Source organism: Podarcis tiliguerta, assembly GCF_965153285.1.
Source record: "Podarcis tiliguerta genome assembly, chromosome: 3".
Classification (NCBI taxonomy): domain Eukaryota; kingdom Metazoa; phylum Chordata; class Lepidosauria; order Squamata; family Lacertidae; genus Podarcis; species Podarcis tiliguerta.
The window spans coordinates 59,621,142-59,638,125 of NC_139536.1; the positions used below are offsets into that span (position 1 = coordinate 59,621,142).

The 16,984-nt window shown below is 41.9% G+C and overlaps 1 protein-coding gene across 1 annotated transcript in view; it reads right to left on the reverse strand.

Moving 5' to 3' along the window:
* Positions 1-16,984, reverse strand: part of ARFGEF3 (ARFGEF family member 3) — a 73,926-nt gene that overhangs the window by 25,520 nt on the left and 31,422 nt on the right. Inside the window, exons 5-17 of the mRNA XM_083434727.1 lie at positions 14,690-14,758; positions 13,712-13,834; positions 12,946-12,988; positions 12,138-12,216; positions 10,646-10,750; positions 8,415-8,739; positions 7,176-7,288; positions 6,151-7,067; positions 4,248-4,414; positions 3,367-3,601; positions 2,440-2,547; positions 1,352-1,567; positions 547-657 (exon numbers count right to left, since the gene is read on the reverse strand). Coding sequence (XP_083290853.1) covers positions 547-657; positions 1,352-1,567; positions 2,440-2,547; positions 3,367-3,601; positions 4,248-4,414; positions 6,151-7,067; positions 7,176-7,288; positions 8,415-8,739; positions 10,646-10,750; positions 12,138-12,216; positions 12,946-12,988; positions 13,712-13,834; positions 14,690-14,758 — 2,611 coding nt within the window. The remainder of the gene's footprint in view (positions 1-546; positions 658-1,351; positions 1,568-2,439; positions 2,548-3,366; positions 3,602-4,247; positions 4,415-6,150; positions 7,068-7,175; positions 7,289-8,414; positions 8,740-10,645; positions 10,751-12,137; positions 12,217-12,945; positions 12,989-13,711; positions 13,835-14,689; positions 14,759-16,984) is intronic.

Below are 16,984 nucleotides of genomic sequence, written 5' to 3' on the forward strand. Positions count from 1 at the left end.
GAGGAGTCTACACAGAGGGAACTGTGTGCAGAGAGCCTGCTTCACACCTCTTGCTGAATGCGCAGAGGCTGGGCAGTATGAGTGGGTCCGATCCTGACTCCTCCTCTCTTCAGGCAGTGTTTAACAAAAGTGTAGCAAGGGCTTGAGAGTTCACTATAGTTGAAACAAGTGATTTCTGCACATCCTATGCAGCTACTAGCACCTTACTTTATTTAAATCATAGAACCATGTTGAATCATAGAATTGGAAGATACCCTGAGGATGTTCTTTGCTGCCATACAAAACAAATTCATCTGGAAATAAGCCCCATTGATATCTATGCTGCTTATGCTCAGCAAAAGCAGGTAATACCGAGCAATAAACATGAACTGCAGTGAGATTCTTCACCCCACCCAACCACTTTCAGATCTAGGTAGGCTCTGGCAGGCAGGCCCAGGAAAATTACATTTGACAAGGCTTCCAACTACATATAATCTGAAGACATGACAAACACATGGCCCATATCATCACTAATGATAACCAGTGGATCCCCTTGATGAGTTGTACCTTGAGATATGGTGTCACTGGGTTCCTGCACCTCTTTTTCCTCTTTCTCCTCTTGAACACATGAAGCTGCGGCCATCTGAGCAAGGGCAGATGCGCAATTAGCAGCAACCCCTGCAGCAAGAAACAGGACTATTGAATTTCTGTGCCTCCCACTAGCCATATGTGCCTCCCACTAGCTAGACTGGTGACTGGGAGTGGCTGCCGAGACCATATAACACCGGTCCCGAAAGACCTACATTGGCTCCCAGTACATTTCTGAGCCACAATTCAAAGTGTGGGTGCTGACCTTGAAAGCCCTAAACGGCCTTGGCCCAGTATACCTGAAGGAGCGTCTCCACCCCCATCGTTCAGCCCGGACACTGAGGTTCAGGTCCGAGGGCCTTCTGGCGGTTCCCTCACTGCGAGAAGCCAAGTTACAGGGAACCAGGCAGAGGGCCTTCTTGGTAGTGGCGCCTGCCCTGTGGAACGCCTTCCCATCAGATGTCAAAGAAATAAACAACTACCTGAGTTTAAGACATCTGAAGGCAGCCCTGTTTAGGGAAGTTTTTAATGTTTGATGCCTTATAGTGTTTTTAATATTCTGTTGGGAGCAGCCCAGAGTGGCTGGGGAAACCCAGCCAGATGGGTGGGGTATAAATATATACCAGCTGAAACACTGGCAATATAAGGAGAAATATATAGGGGGAAGTGAACCCAGCTTACTGCTTGCTTCTGTTTTTCAAGCTGCCACATTTGGATGCAAGGATGACATCTACCTGCCCAAATTCCATTAAAAATGGGGCCTATGCTGATGAATGGATTATACCTAAAGCACAGCTAAGGCGAGCTGCCTTTCTCAGTCCATCCAGACTCATGCAGATGGCATCCTTCTCCTTCTGGTTCTGCTCCTTGACTCCTTCGGCTCCTAGAATGAAGGCTAATCCTTTGGAGCTGCCTGCCATGCGGCCAGTTAGAGGCGTGGATAAAGTGTCAATCAAATTCTTCCAGCAACCAATTAACAGGTATCGGGCAAAAGCTGTACCTGAAGCAGCAGAAAGGAGAAACAAATGGTTTATTGGGAGCCTTGGGAAATATAAGCATCAGTCAGAGCCAAGACTGACATGACGCAAACAGCATCATTGTGCACCTCTTTATCTTTGACACCTTTCAGGACAAAATTGCAATTTTGTGATTGCAATTTTTGTTACAGCTGTAAGGTTTTAAATGGTTTTTAAATTGTTGTGACCTGCACTGGGAACTAGAGTGAAGGGTGGGTAATCAATTAAAATAATAAGAATACGAAGTATGTCAGGTCCCCCCCCCACCTTAATTAACAGGCGGTATGAAGACACATGCTTTTCATCATGACTGGAGAGAGCTGGGACGAACGTTTAAAATCCATCATTCCCTCCTAAGTTGAAACAGGAGTGGGGCCATGTTGCTAGCTCCACTCCCAAATGAGCCCTGCTTCCCAGTATGCAAAGGAATCCTTTGGTGGTTTTGGATCATAGAATCAGTGAACTGCAGAGCTGGAAGGGATCCTGACCCCTGCAATGCAGGAATCTCAACTAAAGCATCCATTACAGATGGCCATCCAACTTTTGCTTAAAAACCACCAATATGTTTGTGTGTGTGTTTTATAGAATCTTTGCATTTTAACTTTATCTAAGTCACTTTCAGCTATTTTTGTAAAAAGCATCAAATGAAATAAGTAATAATTTATTTAAAACACAGTTCCTGGATCAGCATATGTTCATGTGCGTAGACGTGAGAGATGCAGAAACCGAGAAGAAAGCTTTACCTAACTCACATCCAGCATAAAAATATGAAGGTTAAGTGGTTTTTTGGGGGGAGGGGGGTGTATCTGAAATACTACAAATATGGCTCATGGTTCCCTTGATGTAGATCCTTCACCTGCAAGAACAGCATCATCTGGCTTCCGGGTGTGGGTGAGAGGAGACTGCGAGGATGCAGAGGCCATCAGCTGCCCACCTATTGTGCTGCTCCCCAAACCATCAATGTCTGCAAAGAAAAACAACAAGAAGTTACAATGGGATAAAGTGGGGAAACACCTAAGGGACAATTGCCTCATGAATTCCCTCAAGTGAGTTGCAGAGGAATGTGTGATACATCTCCACTAGTATGAGATTGATCCAACAGTGTTGCTCAGCTGACAGTAAAGCCTTTAACAGTGGAAGGGAAGTCATTTTCAGTGCCTCTTCTTTCCTCCTAAGGTCCCCTCCCCCACTCTAAATCTGCTCCAGAGAATTGTGGGAACTCTCCACAGCAGATTTAGGGAGGACATGGGGCAGAGGGGGTGCAGGCTACAGGTGAGAAGGAAAATTACCTTCAAGCCTGTTCCACTGACAGAAGCTTTGCTGTTGCCACTAGATACAGGCCATTTTACAAGTGATATAAGAAAGCTGTGGCATTTGATATTTATAATGTTTGTTCACACATGCTAGTTATTTCATGTTGCGAGGGATGGAGATGCCTCCGTAAAATCAGACTGAGCCACTAAAACAAAGCAACTGCAGAATGTAAGTTATGGCAGTCATAAATGTCATTATAAAAATCATGTGTAGGTATCCTTTTTGGCCTGGTGGGTCAGATCTTTCTAAGTCCCCACCCTTATCGGTTGGTTAACAGACAGGTGGGCAGGACAACCCATTGGTCAGTCACCTGGCATCATTATGATAATACAACAATTCCCATCATAATAATACAAGACCCTAACCACTGGCCATGCTGACTGGGACTGGGGTATTCTGGACACTCAATGCATTTAGCCAAAGACATGTATTTAATTTTATATTGCCCTGGTATTCAAATCATACTGACCAGTCAGCATGGTGATGAGTGGGAGGCTGTGCTCTTCAGGGCTCCCCCAATATCCTGCCTCTCCAAGAAGATTTCTCTCCAGCACTTGATGGTAAAGCTCTTCGACCCAAGCCTGAGAAAATACCATCAAAACTCCACTGGATTGGACCTGCTTCATAAACTCCTTCTGCAGAATGGAACAGCACAATTCAGCTACCACTGCATTACTGGGCATGTTGCTTTTCCTCAGAGACTTCTAGAAACATACAGATATGATCAGGAGCATAAAACCAAGGTGACAAGCATAGATAAAATTACGCATCTGTCGGTACACATAATAACCACCCGTCTTTCTCTCTGATGCAGTTCAGATGTGACACCAAACCATGATGTCATATACTTGTGCAAAAATGAGCCTTGGGGTGGCTTCTCTCCCCACCCCCACCCCCACCCGCCATGTTTCCCTAACTTCTTTTTGGTTCTTAGCAAACCATAGGTTCTTGTCCAAACACAACAAACTATAGTTTGTGAAAAGTGGAGAATGATGAGGTTCAGGAAGCACTTTTCTCCTTATTGTGATAGAACCAGGGGACAAAACTCCCCTTGAGTCTGGTGGCAAATACATTTTCATTTTTCCTTCCCATAGTATTTTTTAAGAATGGCTTTTGTAAAATATTGTCCTCTCTACTTTCTGAAGTCTCCTACCCTTTAAACCCAGGAAACAGACAAAAACTGATTTTGGACCCAGTTGCTCCAATTTAATGCTCCCCTGGGTTCAACCTGCATCAAATCTGAGTACTTCATATTTATTCACTGAGCTGCGGACCAACAAGCTATAAGAAGTCAGGGTCGTTGCAAATGTGTGTTGTTCTTCACCACACCCAGCACTGCATTCCACTCACCATGATCACGGGGGACTGGCCAGGCTTCTTTCGGTAGTAATCTGCATTGGACAGCTTCAGGTTGAGCAGGAGAGTATAATGAGAGACCATATAGAGACTATCTGCATTCATCAGTGTCTGGAAGCTATAGGCAACATTCCCTTCATATCCTGGAGAGTGCATCATACCTACCAAAAAACAGAGAGCTATAGCAAGTGCCTTGTAAGAGAAATCTTGCTTTAGAGATTCAAGGCCGCTTTCTTTTTATATGGCGATTTGCCAGTTACTGCACTGTAACTCACATTTCTGTAACTACATGATCAGAAACTTCTGTTGCACTAGCCAAAGTGCCTTCCACAGCCCCAGTGGAGACTGCCCTATTTTGAACAAAGTAAAGGTAAAGGTAAAGGACCCCTGGACGGTTAAGTCTAGTCAAAGGCGACTATGGGGTTGCGGCACTCATCTCGCTTTCAGGCCAAGGGAGCTGGCATTTGTCCACAGACAGCTTTCTGGGTCATGTGGCCAGCATGACTAAACTGCTTCTGGTTAACGAAACACCATGACAGAAGCCAGATCACACGGTAACACCATTTACATTCCCACCGCAGCGGTACCCATTTATCTACTTGCACTGATATGCTTTCGAACTGCTAGGTGGCAGAAGCAGGGACAAAGCAGCAGGAGTTCACCCCATCACATGGATTCTTCCGATTGGCAAGCCCAAGGGGCTCAGTGTTTTAGACCACAGCGCCACCCGCACCCATGAAGAAAGTAGATGCCACTGTCAGCAATGCATTAAAACAGACTGGTGTAGTAAATAAAGCATTGGATTTTGTATGGGTTTCAATACATAGAACCTTTATACATAGAACCTTGCTTTGCGCAGAACCTTTACAGAATATATTGGAGGAAGGGTTTCAAAACATCGTAAAGGCACACTTTTGCATACAAAAGCAGTTGACCATATTAGTGGGCGCAGCTTATTAGTAATGTGGAGAACAGCTTGCTTCTTAAATAAAACTAAACATGAACATCCAGTAGTCAAGTGTACTAAAACATTTGAACCTCTGGCTTATGGGATAATTTGCTCTGGAAATTGATTAACATTAAAGAGTTCCCATATACTACTGTAACCCTATTGTTATGTACATCGTATACACAGCTTATAAACTTGACACCAGGATAATGTGGTGTGACTGAAATGTTATGTTAAAACTGTGCTTGCTGAACAGTTTTATATAATATAATATAACAGGTTATAATAGGCTGATTTGTCAAAAATGCAGGAATACAAATGGAAACTGCTGTGTCAGAATGAAAATTCCACAAGGATTTTGCTGGAAAAATCCATGAGCAGCAGACTGGAATTTTATACCTTTTTTGTAGATCTTTCCTAAGAAGTCCACAAGGGTTCAGATTCTTATATATAACTTTTTCACGCTGACTATTGAGATCAAGTAGGCACCTTTACTGAACTCTTTTCAACATTTGCTAAAAACATTCTTGTTTAGACAAGCCTACCCAAATGTTTGGAAAGCTGAGGTGATTTTAACCTGTTTTAGTATTTTAACTTATTTATATTTTAAAGCAGGGTTGTAAATTTTTCCTGCTTTAATTGCCTTATCTTCCAGGTAAACCACTTTGAGAGTTTCTACAATCAAGCGGTGCAAAAATCTGATGAAATGAATAAATTAAATAAATACGTTTTCATTCTTTTGTAGGAAAAAAAAAAGTTACATTGGAGCCAGGCCACACGGACATGCCTTGCATCAACTCCAGAATTAATTCACAGGGCTGCAAATGGATTAGAATGCAGATTCTCTCAAACATACATGAAAATAGTATTTGACATATCAAAGACCCTTAATCAGCAATGCTCTGCATTGTTCATTTAATACTGGCTGTGAAGAAAATGATCACCAACCTGAACAAAAAGTTGAAGCGAAGTTCTGGAGGGCCAAATCAACATCTTCCACTTTAGAAAGAGCGATAAGTCGAGGGAGAAGAGCTTCAAGGGACTGGATGAATAATCTGGCACTGTGCTGATCTGCTTCCTGGTTCTTCAGCAGTTTCAAGGAAAGGGCAGCAGTTCGTAAGGATTTGTGACCTGGACAGTCTCTTGGGGTCTGCTCTTCATCGGCCAACGAGCAATTGTCTGAGCCTATGTCTGAAACATCTGACCTTCCGGAATCTTTCTCTGCTGCCATGGAATATTGGTCACATGAATCAAATTCAGTCCTAGAAAGATCTTGGTCATCAACACTGAAATTGCTCTCACTGTACCTGGATCCACAAGAACGTGCCCTGCAGTCAACTGAAAGAAAATTAGTTATATCTGGATAAACAACCGTATGGCTCCGTTGAACAACATCTGGCTGGTCAATGGTTTCTGATTCTGGGTCTTTATAATGAATTTCTTTACCCATTTGTCCAGCCGGTGACTGGAGAGAATTTTTACGAATTTCAGAACGATCTTCTGGAGTGGTCTGCCCCATTTCACCTTCCAAGGTGGTCTGACCAGTATCTGTGGTGACGCTAATACTAATGTCGGGACTCTTTTCATTGCCAGTTTCCCAGGGGGTATGGCTATGCTCTGATGACAGGATGCGCCTTTGCCACCTGAAATCGGCATCGTTTATCTCCATGGAATCTCTGCTTGTCTCGCCCCCGTCCTTTAACTCGTCCATACGTCGGAGAAGCAGATGGACCTGCTCCTCATCGAGGCCTTTCCCTTGACTGAGATCATCCAGGGTGCCAAGGAGGGCACAGACACAGGACACGGAAGCATAGCAGGCTTCAATCCCACCTTTCGCGCAAGCTTCACTCATCCCGTCCAAGATACTGCAATAAATAGAAACAAGACACACTTTGCTCTTCTTTTTTTCTTAATTGGAAAAGCGTGCATTTTAAAAAAGGATTATTGGCTTAAGGAAACCTAGTAGAACATACAGTTTGAGAAGATCCAGGTGGGACTTCCTTTTCGAAATCGACCTTTTCCTGCATTCTGGTTCAGTAGAGCAGGGGCCTGCCAAATCGCAGAGCCGCCGAGGACTGCCAAGTATCTAAATTTGTGTGAAATATAAAAAACTCCTCACAGATCAAATGCACAGTGCTGGAACAAACCTTATTTCTTCGGTAAGCTGATCTGCCCCAGGATGCGTTGAGCTTATTAATTCAAGGATGCAGGATGTACCCATCAATTTATTAACAGAAGTTGCTTTCAGAAAGCAGATAAAACCTGTGTTAGCTTGCCAACACTGACGGCCTAAATGTTACACAGCAGCCCTGGCCTACCTCTCTAAAGCATCCCTACACCGCCATTCTTTGAGATCAATTTGGAGTAGCCCTGCTTGGCATGTCTTCTTCACATGTTGCAAAACTAGAGGGAGGGGCAGGGGTCAGATGGCCAGAGACTTTGGTGCCGGAATTTGGAGCTAATTGCTCTGGGAGTCCTCTCAGATTACGTCACTGTCTGAATTCAGCTCTAGAATGAAGACTTTTTATATATATAATTTTTATTTGATTTTTTTGTTGATACACCAAGAAAGAAAAGAAAAACAGAAAATGAAAATAATAATGAACAAAATATTATTTACAAAACAATAAGGCAAAAATTGGTCTTCTGACTGTAGACCCAACCTCCCATCTGTTCCTTACTTCAACTGTATATTACTTGTTGCCAATACACACTTTTGTTATGATCTAACTAATTCTTAATTTAACTTAGGTCTCATATCTTTCTTGAAGCTACTACTGAAATGATTCAAATGCTGTGACAGAGTTTAAACTGCTGTAGTTATTTTTCAAATAAATTTTAAAGACTCCCCATTTTGAGACAAATTCCTGCTTTGGAATTCTTTCTGATAAGCTATCTAACTCCACATATTCTGTCAATTTTTCTGATAAGCTATCTAACTCCACATATTCTGTCAATTTTTTAGTCCATAGAATGAAGACTTTTTAATTACTTGTGTTTTACTTTGAAATGTTACGGTTGGGTTTGTGTCCCTCCCCTGCTTCTTTTATCATTGAATTTATTGTTTCATACAAAAACAATCTATATACAGAATTGCTGTTGAATATGAACTCTTTGCAGTCAATAAAGGAAATGGGGGGTGGATGGGTCAATAAAGGAAATCCATGGGGTGGAGATGGGTACAAACAAAATGGTATTTGCAGTTAGCTCACCTCTTTCATGATCTTGATAGCTTCCACTCTGTGCTGAGGTGGAGGGTACAGAAGCATTCGGTGATAAAGAGACTGCAGGACCGGCTTCATGGACTCCACCGATCCCATCAATCGGACAAGTTCTGCTGCAATGTAATAGATTGTCCGGGCAGCAGGACTGCTAAGGGCAGGTGCATTGGAAGAGCAACCTGACCCTCTGCCATGATCGGAGACCCCTGAGGAAGGAGAATCAGCTTCGTGGAAGATGTTGCTGTGAGCAGAGGTGATGGTTTTGTCATGGACTGGATTTCCCAAGATTACTACAAGAGCCGGGCACAGCTGCTTCCTGAAAAAGAAAAGCAGCGTGGGAGCGAAACAGACAAACAAATAGGTGGCAAATGGGGAGGAATCAACACACCACAGTGGTACCTCGGTTTAGGGTACTTAATCTGTTCCAGAAGTCTGTTCTTAAACCAAAGCCATTCTTCAACACTTTCCCTAATTAGGCCTCCCGCTACCGGTGCCCTTCCACCATTCAGCTTCTGTTCATAGACCAAGGTAAATGTCAGGTGGTGAGGTGGTTGCTCATGAGTAACCAGGCAGGACTCCGACCTGTCTTTTGCAGGTTTTTATTTTATGCAAACTATTTACAGTGCAGAACCACAAAGTTTATGTCCGTCTTAGTCACTTACAGATTCTGGGAGTGGCCTCTTCCGGTCCCATCCCCCCAGTGTAAGAATTTAGACACCCCAAATCTCCACCTCCCCTCCTTACGTTTCACCCCTCTGTGCCTGTTTCCTGGTCGGCTGGGCTAGGTGAGGCGATTGGGCTCTCAGTAGCATCTTTGAACCCTCCCCTCGCTCGGCTTTCCCCTTCCTCCCCTGCTCCACTGGAGGTGTGGCTTTCCCCACCACTCGAAGAGGGGTTGCTCCTCAGAAGCGTAGGAGGCTCTCTGTATCCCCCTGCCTCCCCCCCCCCATTGCCATGGCAGTCCCCTGACAGTGAAGTTCGCTAACTGGAACGCTACTTCCACTTTTGCCGGGTTCGTATACTGAATAGTTCGTAAACAGGGCTGTTCTTAAACCGAGGTACCACTGTACTCACATTGGACAACAAACAAAGCACTCAGCACCCGTAAAATGCCTACAGAAATTGAACCACCACCACAACCGCCACGGAAGAGGCATATGTATATAGAATTATAATAGATACACAGATATAAATGTAGCTACTATATCTTTACCGGCACACCTTTTTGAAGTCAAACTTCACAATATCAGGAGTAGGCAAAATGGTGCCCTCCACATATTGCTGAACTAGAATGGCTATCATTCTTGACTACTGGCAATGCTGGCTGGGGCTGATGGGGGTTTGAGTAAAACAACATCTGGAGGGGAGCACATTGGGCACGGCACTGTATACCAAATTATAACTTAGCAGGACCAGGTGAACATGTTGACTCAGCAATGAGCTAAGCCAAGGTTTGGCTAAGTGTTTTATCTAAAACAGGGCTGCAGCTCATGGCTAGTGTGATGAGAGCTTAACCACACATCCTGGTTTGTATGACACACAAACCTTGACTTAGCTCAGCACTGTGCAACTGTATAAAGCAGAGGAGCAAATAATCATTTAGCTTACCATGTCATATGACCCAAGGCTACCCCGGTCTATATTCTACACACACAATTTTATTATAGAGGCAGTATTATGAGCATCTGTTGAATGAATGAGGGCACCTATTCCCTTGGGAATGGAGACAGTATTATTATTGGAAAGGCTTGAGAGGGCCTCTCTGGCAAAGAGGTCCAGAGGTTACTTTTATCATGGAGAATGACATACTCATGACAATTTCTCATTTACCAAAGCCCTCTTTGGGGGCTTAGTCTTCTTGAATGCAAACAATAATTGAGGAGAAGCAGTTATGTGCTACAAAATCCCGTCCTCTCTGGTGCATCACGTTTATCCAAGTTTAGAGCCATCCATAAGTTTGAGGTCAGCAGTATCGCATGAAGAGCCTCTTCTACTTATGGAAGGTCCTTGCAGGGTTTACAACCCTGAATGACTTATAGTCTTGATTGGACAAAAAACTATTTCATATTTGCTCCAGTATGGTTAAGCACATTTATGTAGGACTGAAACCCCAGTTTTTCTCGAAGAATGTAATCTTCCTTTAACGGGGAGTAAGCCATGAACCCAATGAGGACTACATGAACAGAATTGCACTCCAAAAGGTTCCAAGCAGATTTACTTACCATATGAGGTCAGTGAATCCTTTATGATGGTGCATATTAGGAGAGGAACTATTCAGCATCGAAAGAATGCATTCCAAGAAGAGAAGTTGCAACTGCTGATTCTCACTGACAAATGGAAGCAAAGTGTCTTACAGTTTATTGTTCTTTGCAACCAGATGCAATAATACAAATAAAAAAGCAAATACTTTTTTTTCCTATTTCATGGAAAAATACAAAAGGAAAATTCTGCGCGAAGAAAACGGACATGAAAGCAGCTCAATGCAATTATCCAGAATCAATTTCTCCTAAGCAGAAATATAAATTTCTCATGAAAATGTTCAGGGCTGTTAAAAACATTAAATGTATATATCACTTCCCACTTCACAAAATGATCAAGCAGAATTCTAAAAAATAATAATCACATGAACATGCTAAAAAACACTGAAGCAATAAATTAAAATATTTTAGTAAAAACTCCCAAACATATTTAATGTAGAAGGGTTCACTGATCAGTATAATAACGGGCACTTCACAAGTATAATAATAATAATAATAATAATATATAATGCATATTGCTGTTCAGTATTAACAACTGCTTCACTGACAGGATTGTTGCAGTAATTAAGAATGTGTGCCATTAGCACAAAATGCAATAGATATAAATAAAGCTACTGCTAATAAACTGCTTGCAATTACAAAGTAGACAGATCCTACATGCAAATAATTACAGTTATTTAGATGTACGAGTAATTACTTAAACTTAATATAGGGCACATTAGTACTGATAATTACTGGGAAATGGGAAATGCCTGCTTTTGCAGTGTAGATCAGAGTTACTCTATTGTTACCCAATTCACTTCTCAAATAATTTTTCCATGATTCTGTTCATGTATCGCAGCCTAGCATGTCAAGGACTAATTAACTTAGTCCTTGTGCTAATTACACACTGGCATGCAATACTCAAGGTGGATTACCATTGTCTTATCACAAAATGAAAAGATTAAGTTGCTGTTAACTGCTTAATGGAACAATTATTATTTTTTTGAAAGATAGCTAATTGTTGTTCCCTACTGTCTTTGAATTCAATGATCAAGTGGACACAAGTAGACAACAGACAAAAAATAAAACTCCATAATGGAGTAATAAATCCAAAACTAATATCAGCAAGTCTAGAAAGGTGTGTCACTAATCCCTACTAATGGCCTTATTCATAGGTCTGAAGCTACTGCATTAAAAAAAATCCATTTTCCATTTTTGTATTGTGGATGGAAACAGCAGAGCACTACATGGTAGTAGCCCAGGGAGGGAGTGGAGGAATGGGAAAAATGCATTTTTCTGTGACATTATCTCTCTATATTTTTCTAGCTGTTCTGTACGTGCAGAACAGCATTTTTCTTTAAAAAGGCAAGAAGTACCAGAAGTCTGAAATAGATGCTTCAATGTTCAGGTTAATTCTATACCATAGAGTGATTCTACCTAAACACTTAGTTTAAATTCAGAAACAATTACTCACCTGATAACTGCCTGAAGTTTTTCACAGAGAACCGTGAAGACAGAGACAACATCGTCACAAAGGGACTCTGTGGTAGAATCTCCAAAAGGGGTAAAGGACACATATTAGCAGCAGCCATGTGTACACCTAACTACACCAAAGTTTGACACCTGCAGAAACACCTCCAACTTCAGTGACTTCAAACTTTGCACAGAACATGATGAGGAAGACATGGGATATGGCATTGAAAGAGAAGCTTTATCTGGGCATATGTGGACAGGACTCTCCTCTGCCCCTAATTCAATGCTCTGGCGCAAAATATGGAATGAAACATCTACTGAGGAAAACGATTTGACCAACCGTTGGGGGAAGGGAATGCTGGAAGCGGAAGGGGAGGAGCTGTTTCCTGCAATTGTTGCTGGGAAGGAGGAAATGAGCAGAACTCCATGCAGGGCTTGAAGGACAACTGCATGAAAGACAGAGAGACACCGGGATGGTGCTCAGGATGCCTCTGGATCCAATGCAGCGCTGCTGGGAAGGACAAGCTGCTCTTGAGGTGTAAATGCTATGAACTCTCTCTCCATAAAACTCAGGTGTAAATATGCGTGAATAAACCATATTTCTTAGACTGCCACCTCTGCTGCGTCTCATTCCAAAGGAACACAAACTCTGGTTAAGGGCCAAGACCCCTGGAAGCTTGCTACCACTTGGCAGAGACTGAGGTGGCTTGTAACAAAATTCACAATAATTTTGCCTAGGCATGATGGGGGGGGGGGAGGAAGTTGAAGGGGAGAAACAAACCAGTTTCTGAGTAGTTATGAACTCATACCTGGGCTCTTGCACCCCTGAAGGACTCCTTGGCTTTCAGCTGTCTATTCATGAAAGAAATACATTGTCATTAGCACAGGTATGGGAAAGTATCCATGTTTACTGAAGAACAACTTTTCACTTTTCTATTTCTAGACGTATGAGCAATCAAGGAAACCACTCCTGAGACAAGAATCTAACCCGATCCAGAGGAGAATTATGGAGTTTCCAGATGGGCTTTCAGCGCTGCAATAGTTTGTTGCTAAGCCAGGCTCTGGAAAATTTTCTATCTCTATGAGATAAACAAATGCACTATAGCATTAGTTTTTCTGACTATAATGTTAGCACTTTTCTCCTGGGTTCCAACATTTCTTTTACACTGCATTATGTATTACGGTATGGAACTGCGGCCTATTTATTTATTTAGTGCCATATCAAGATAATTTTTAAATGGCAGGAAATAACTATATGCTGGAATATTGCCCTGAATTTCATCACATAAAATTGCAATGTAAAACTCCCGTGATTTTCCAAGTTAATGGGGTTGTGAACAGTTTGTTTCTGGCTGCTAACATGGAAGCAATTTCCATAACATGGAAAGGAGCACTAAACTTTTGCTGGATGCTAGTTTTCCAGAAGTGGCTTTTACACTGTATGAAAGATAATATAAAACATGGAAATTATCAGGTAAGGAAACATCAGGAAAAGGGAATAAAGTGCTGTCTGAATGAAGCCATAAGTAGCATTGCGAGGAAATCACAACCCATTGTTGTTGCTATAGAACTCACTGGATTCTCTTGTTTTTGCCGTAACTGTAAAGTCAAATCACTCAACATCTGGCTGAGAGTTGCCCGCACAGCTGTATTAATACTCCGCTGGTGGTAACTGGAGACATAGGTTTCAATGCACACCTGGTTGGGAAGGGAGAAAGGAACAGCAGAAGCAATGCAATTATAGATGTAATAAAATAAGACTACCAACATAATTATAATTGGTAGAAGTAGGAGGGCGGTTGTTGCTTTGTTTCGTTTTCATTTTATTATGTATTTAATCTTTTTTTATTTTTGTTTTATGTTGTGAACCACCCTGTGATCTTCAGATGAAGGGTGGTATACAAATTTAATAAATAAAAATGAAAGTTAAATGACATAGAACTATTTCTGACTACAGTCTAAATTCTGAATCACCCAAGTCTAAATAGTATCATTTATACCAAAATATTTCTCCAAGTAAGAAAACTACTAGGGCTCCAGTCTGAATGGTTACCTGATAGTTTTAAAATAGCATATTTTTTGCTCTATAAGATGCACTTTTTCCTCCTAAAAAGTAAGGGGAAATGTGTGTGTGTCTTATAGAGAAAATGCAGGCTGCGCAGCTATCCCAGGAGCCAGAACAGCAAGAGGGATCGCTGCGCAGACCCTAACACAGACTTAACACTTTAGTAGGAACTAGCGTCTAGTTTAACAGCAGATTAAAAAATTATCCACCAATCCTCTTTTATTATTTGGTCTTACGAATTGGAATCACGCTATCTTCACATATTTGAATCTGAACTGAAAAAGCATTGGGGGAAAAAATCATAGAATGTGTAAATTCAATTGATAGTTAGGTTCAATTCATGCACAAGTCCAAATTAAGTTGGTCCTCTTGTCATTTGAGTAATTTATCTCTGACTTAGCTGCTAAAGGCACCTTCTAGTGGCAGACTGCTAGGTTATTTTATTAACATAGTCCAAGTTTGGCTTCCATTGAAGAAGGAGCACTCACCTCAGCAATCTTAAGTACCGAACTCCCATTCAGCTCAAATGTTGGAGTGTATGTTATACAGAGCAGGACCTGCAATCAAAGGTACAACAGAGGGCAAGAGCTTTAGTAGGAAGGTGCCCTGAAGCCCTGGTCAAGGCTATGAAGTTCACTGAGAAGCAAGTCCACCACATGTCCTACCTTTGCTAATCACAGAACCACAAGGCAGAAACAGACCAGAGGGGCAAATCAAACCTCTCCTTGAGGCAGGATCCCACAGGATTAATTCATGTAGCCCAGAAGAGAGTATAGGAATAAAGAAGGAGCGCCTTCTGGGGGTCACTACTCAGTCTGACCTGGTGGAAAAATCATGTCCAGCTCTTTATATTCTGAAGGATATCACATGTAGTGACGGGTTCCATTCATTCATGAGTAATAAGAAAGACAAGTTCAATTTCACATGAAACTGTCTATTTTGGTATCAAACCCAATGACCCAAAAATCTGAAAATGGGGCATCTACCCTATGCCAACTCATCATATTAATTCTGCTTTACAACAGTTCCCAGCAAGCTTAGGTCAAGCCAAATCATAGCTGAGATGGCACAGAACGTTGGGTTGTGGTCATCTCTATCTAGCCTCTGATTTGTGGAAGGATGATTTTACAGTGGCCCCTGAAAAGGTTAGCCTGAAAGTAAACCAGGCCAAAGTGTTGGTGCTGACCTTTAAAGCCCTAAACAGCCTCGGCCCAATATATCTGAAGGAGCGTCTCCACCCCCATCGTTCTACCCGGACGCTGAGGTCCAGCACCGAGGGCCTTCTGGCGGTTCCCTCGCTGTGAGAAGCCAAGTTACAGGGAACCAGGCAGAGGGCCTTCTCAGTAGTGGCGCCCTCCCACCAGATGTCAAAGAGAACAACAACTACCAGACTTTTAGAAGACATCTGAAGGCAGCCCTGTTTAGGGAAGCTTTTAATGTTTGATGTATTACGGTATTTTAATATTTTTTGGAAGCCGCCCTGAGTGGCTGGGGAAGCCCAGCCAGATGGGCGGGGTAGAAATAATAATAATTAATAATAATAATAATAATAATAATAATAATAATTATTGCATGTTTTTTCACACACTTTAACAATCCTTGGGTTGCGACAAATAGGAAATTTGTGGTTACCAGGAAAAATGCTAGCTATTATTGACTAGCAATTACAAACTGTAACAGTGCACAAAATACTGTAAATGTCTTTTCATAAGCTTTAAAATATTATTCAACTGTGGTAATATGCAAATTTAAAGAAAGTATCTGCAAAATGGCAAGCAGAAATTTAAGGATTCTACCCAAACATTATCTGGAGAAGAGAGGACTAGAATAGAATCCTCCCTCTAATAAAACAGGATTTCAGTGGCCTCTGTTGGTATTATTTCTCTGCTCTCTCTTAACACAAACTGAATGGTTTAAGAAAGCCTGAGAAAGCCTAAAAAAATAGAAACTGAGCCAGTAGAAAGTTAAATATTCTCGTTACCAATTAATAAACTCAGAATTATAAAGGTTTTAAATGTGCAGCTAAAACACTAAGAAATTTGTCTGCAGGATCACCTTAGGGATCCCATTCCAGATTACTCATGCCAACTAAAAAAAGCCATATTGTGCCTAATACAAATATTGCTTTTCAAAAAGACAATATACCCGGAGCAAGGTCTCTAACTCAGAACAGTTTAAGGAGGGCACCAAAATTGCTCAACAAAATGGAAAGAAGAGCATGAAACAGAAATTTCACCTATAAAAAGAGAAAGCCTGCTATGTGTAGTAATGTTAATGAATAAGCAAACAATATTAGGATGATTGTCCTCTTGCAAATGCCCTGATGAATGCTGTTTCCATTAATGAGTGATCCATAATGAGGATGTGGATTTTAATTACAGCCAGAATGCTTTCTGCCTTGGAAAAAACTACTGCTTTGCTCCTTGGTTGCCCGACCACACAACTGATAATATGCTGATGAGATTTTTCAGATCAACAAGAAAAAGAAACAATGGATTATGCCATCTTTATCAGAACGAAAACCACTTCCCCTAGAACTGGGTTAGGCAACCTTTTAAAGTTAAAAAAGGTAAAAGGTGAAGGATCCTTGGATGGTTAAGTCCAGTCAAAGGCGACTATGGGGTGCAGTGCTCATCTTGCCTTTCAGGCCAAGGGAGCCAGCATTTGTCCACAGACAGCTTTCTGGGTCATGTGGCCAGCATGACTAAACCGCTTCTGGTGCACGGAGGACTGTGACGAGTGCCAGAGCGCATGGAAATGCCGTTTACCTTCCCGCTGCAGTG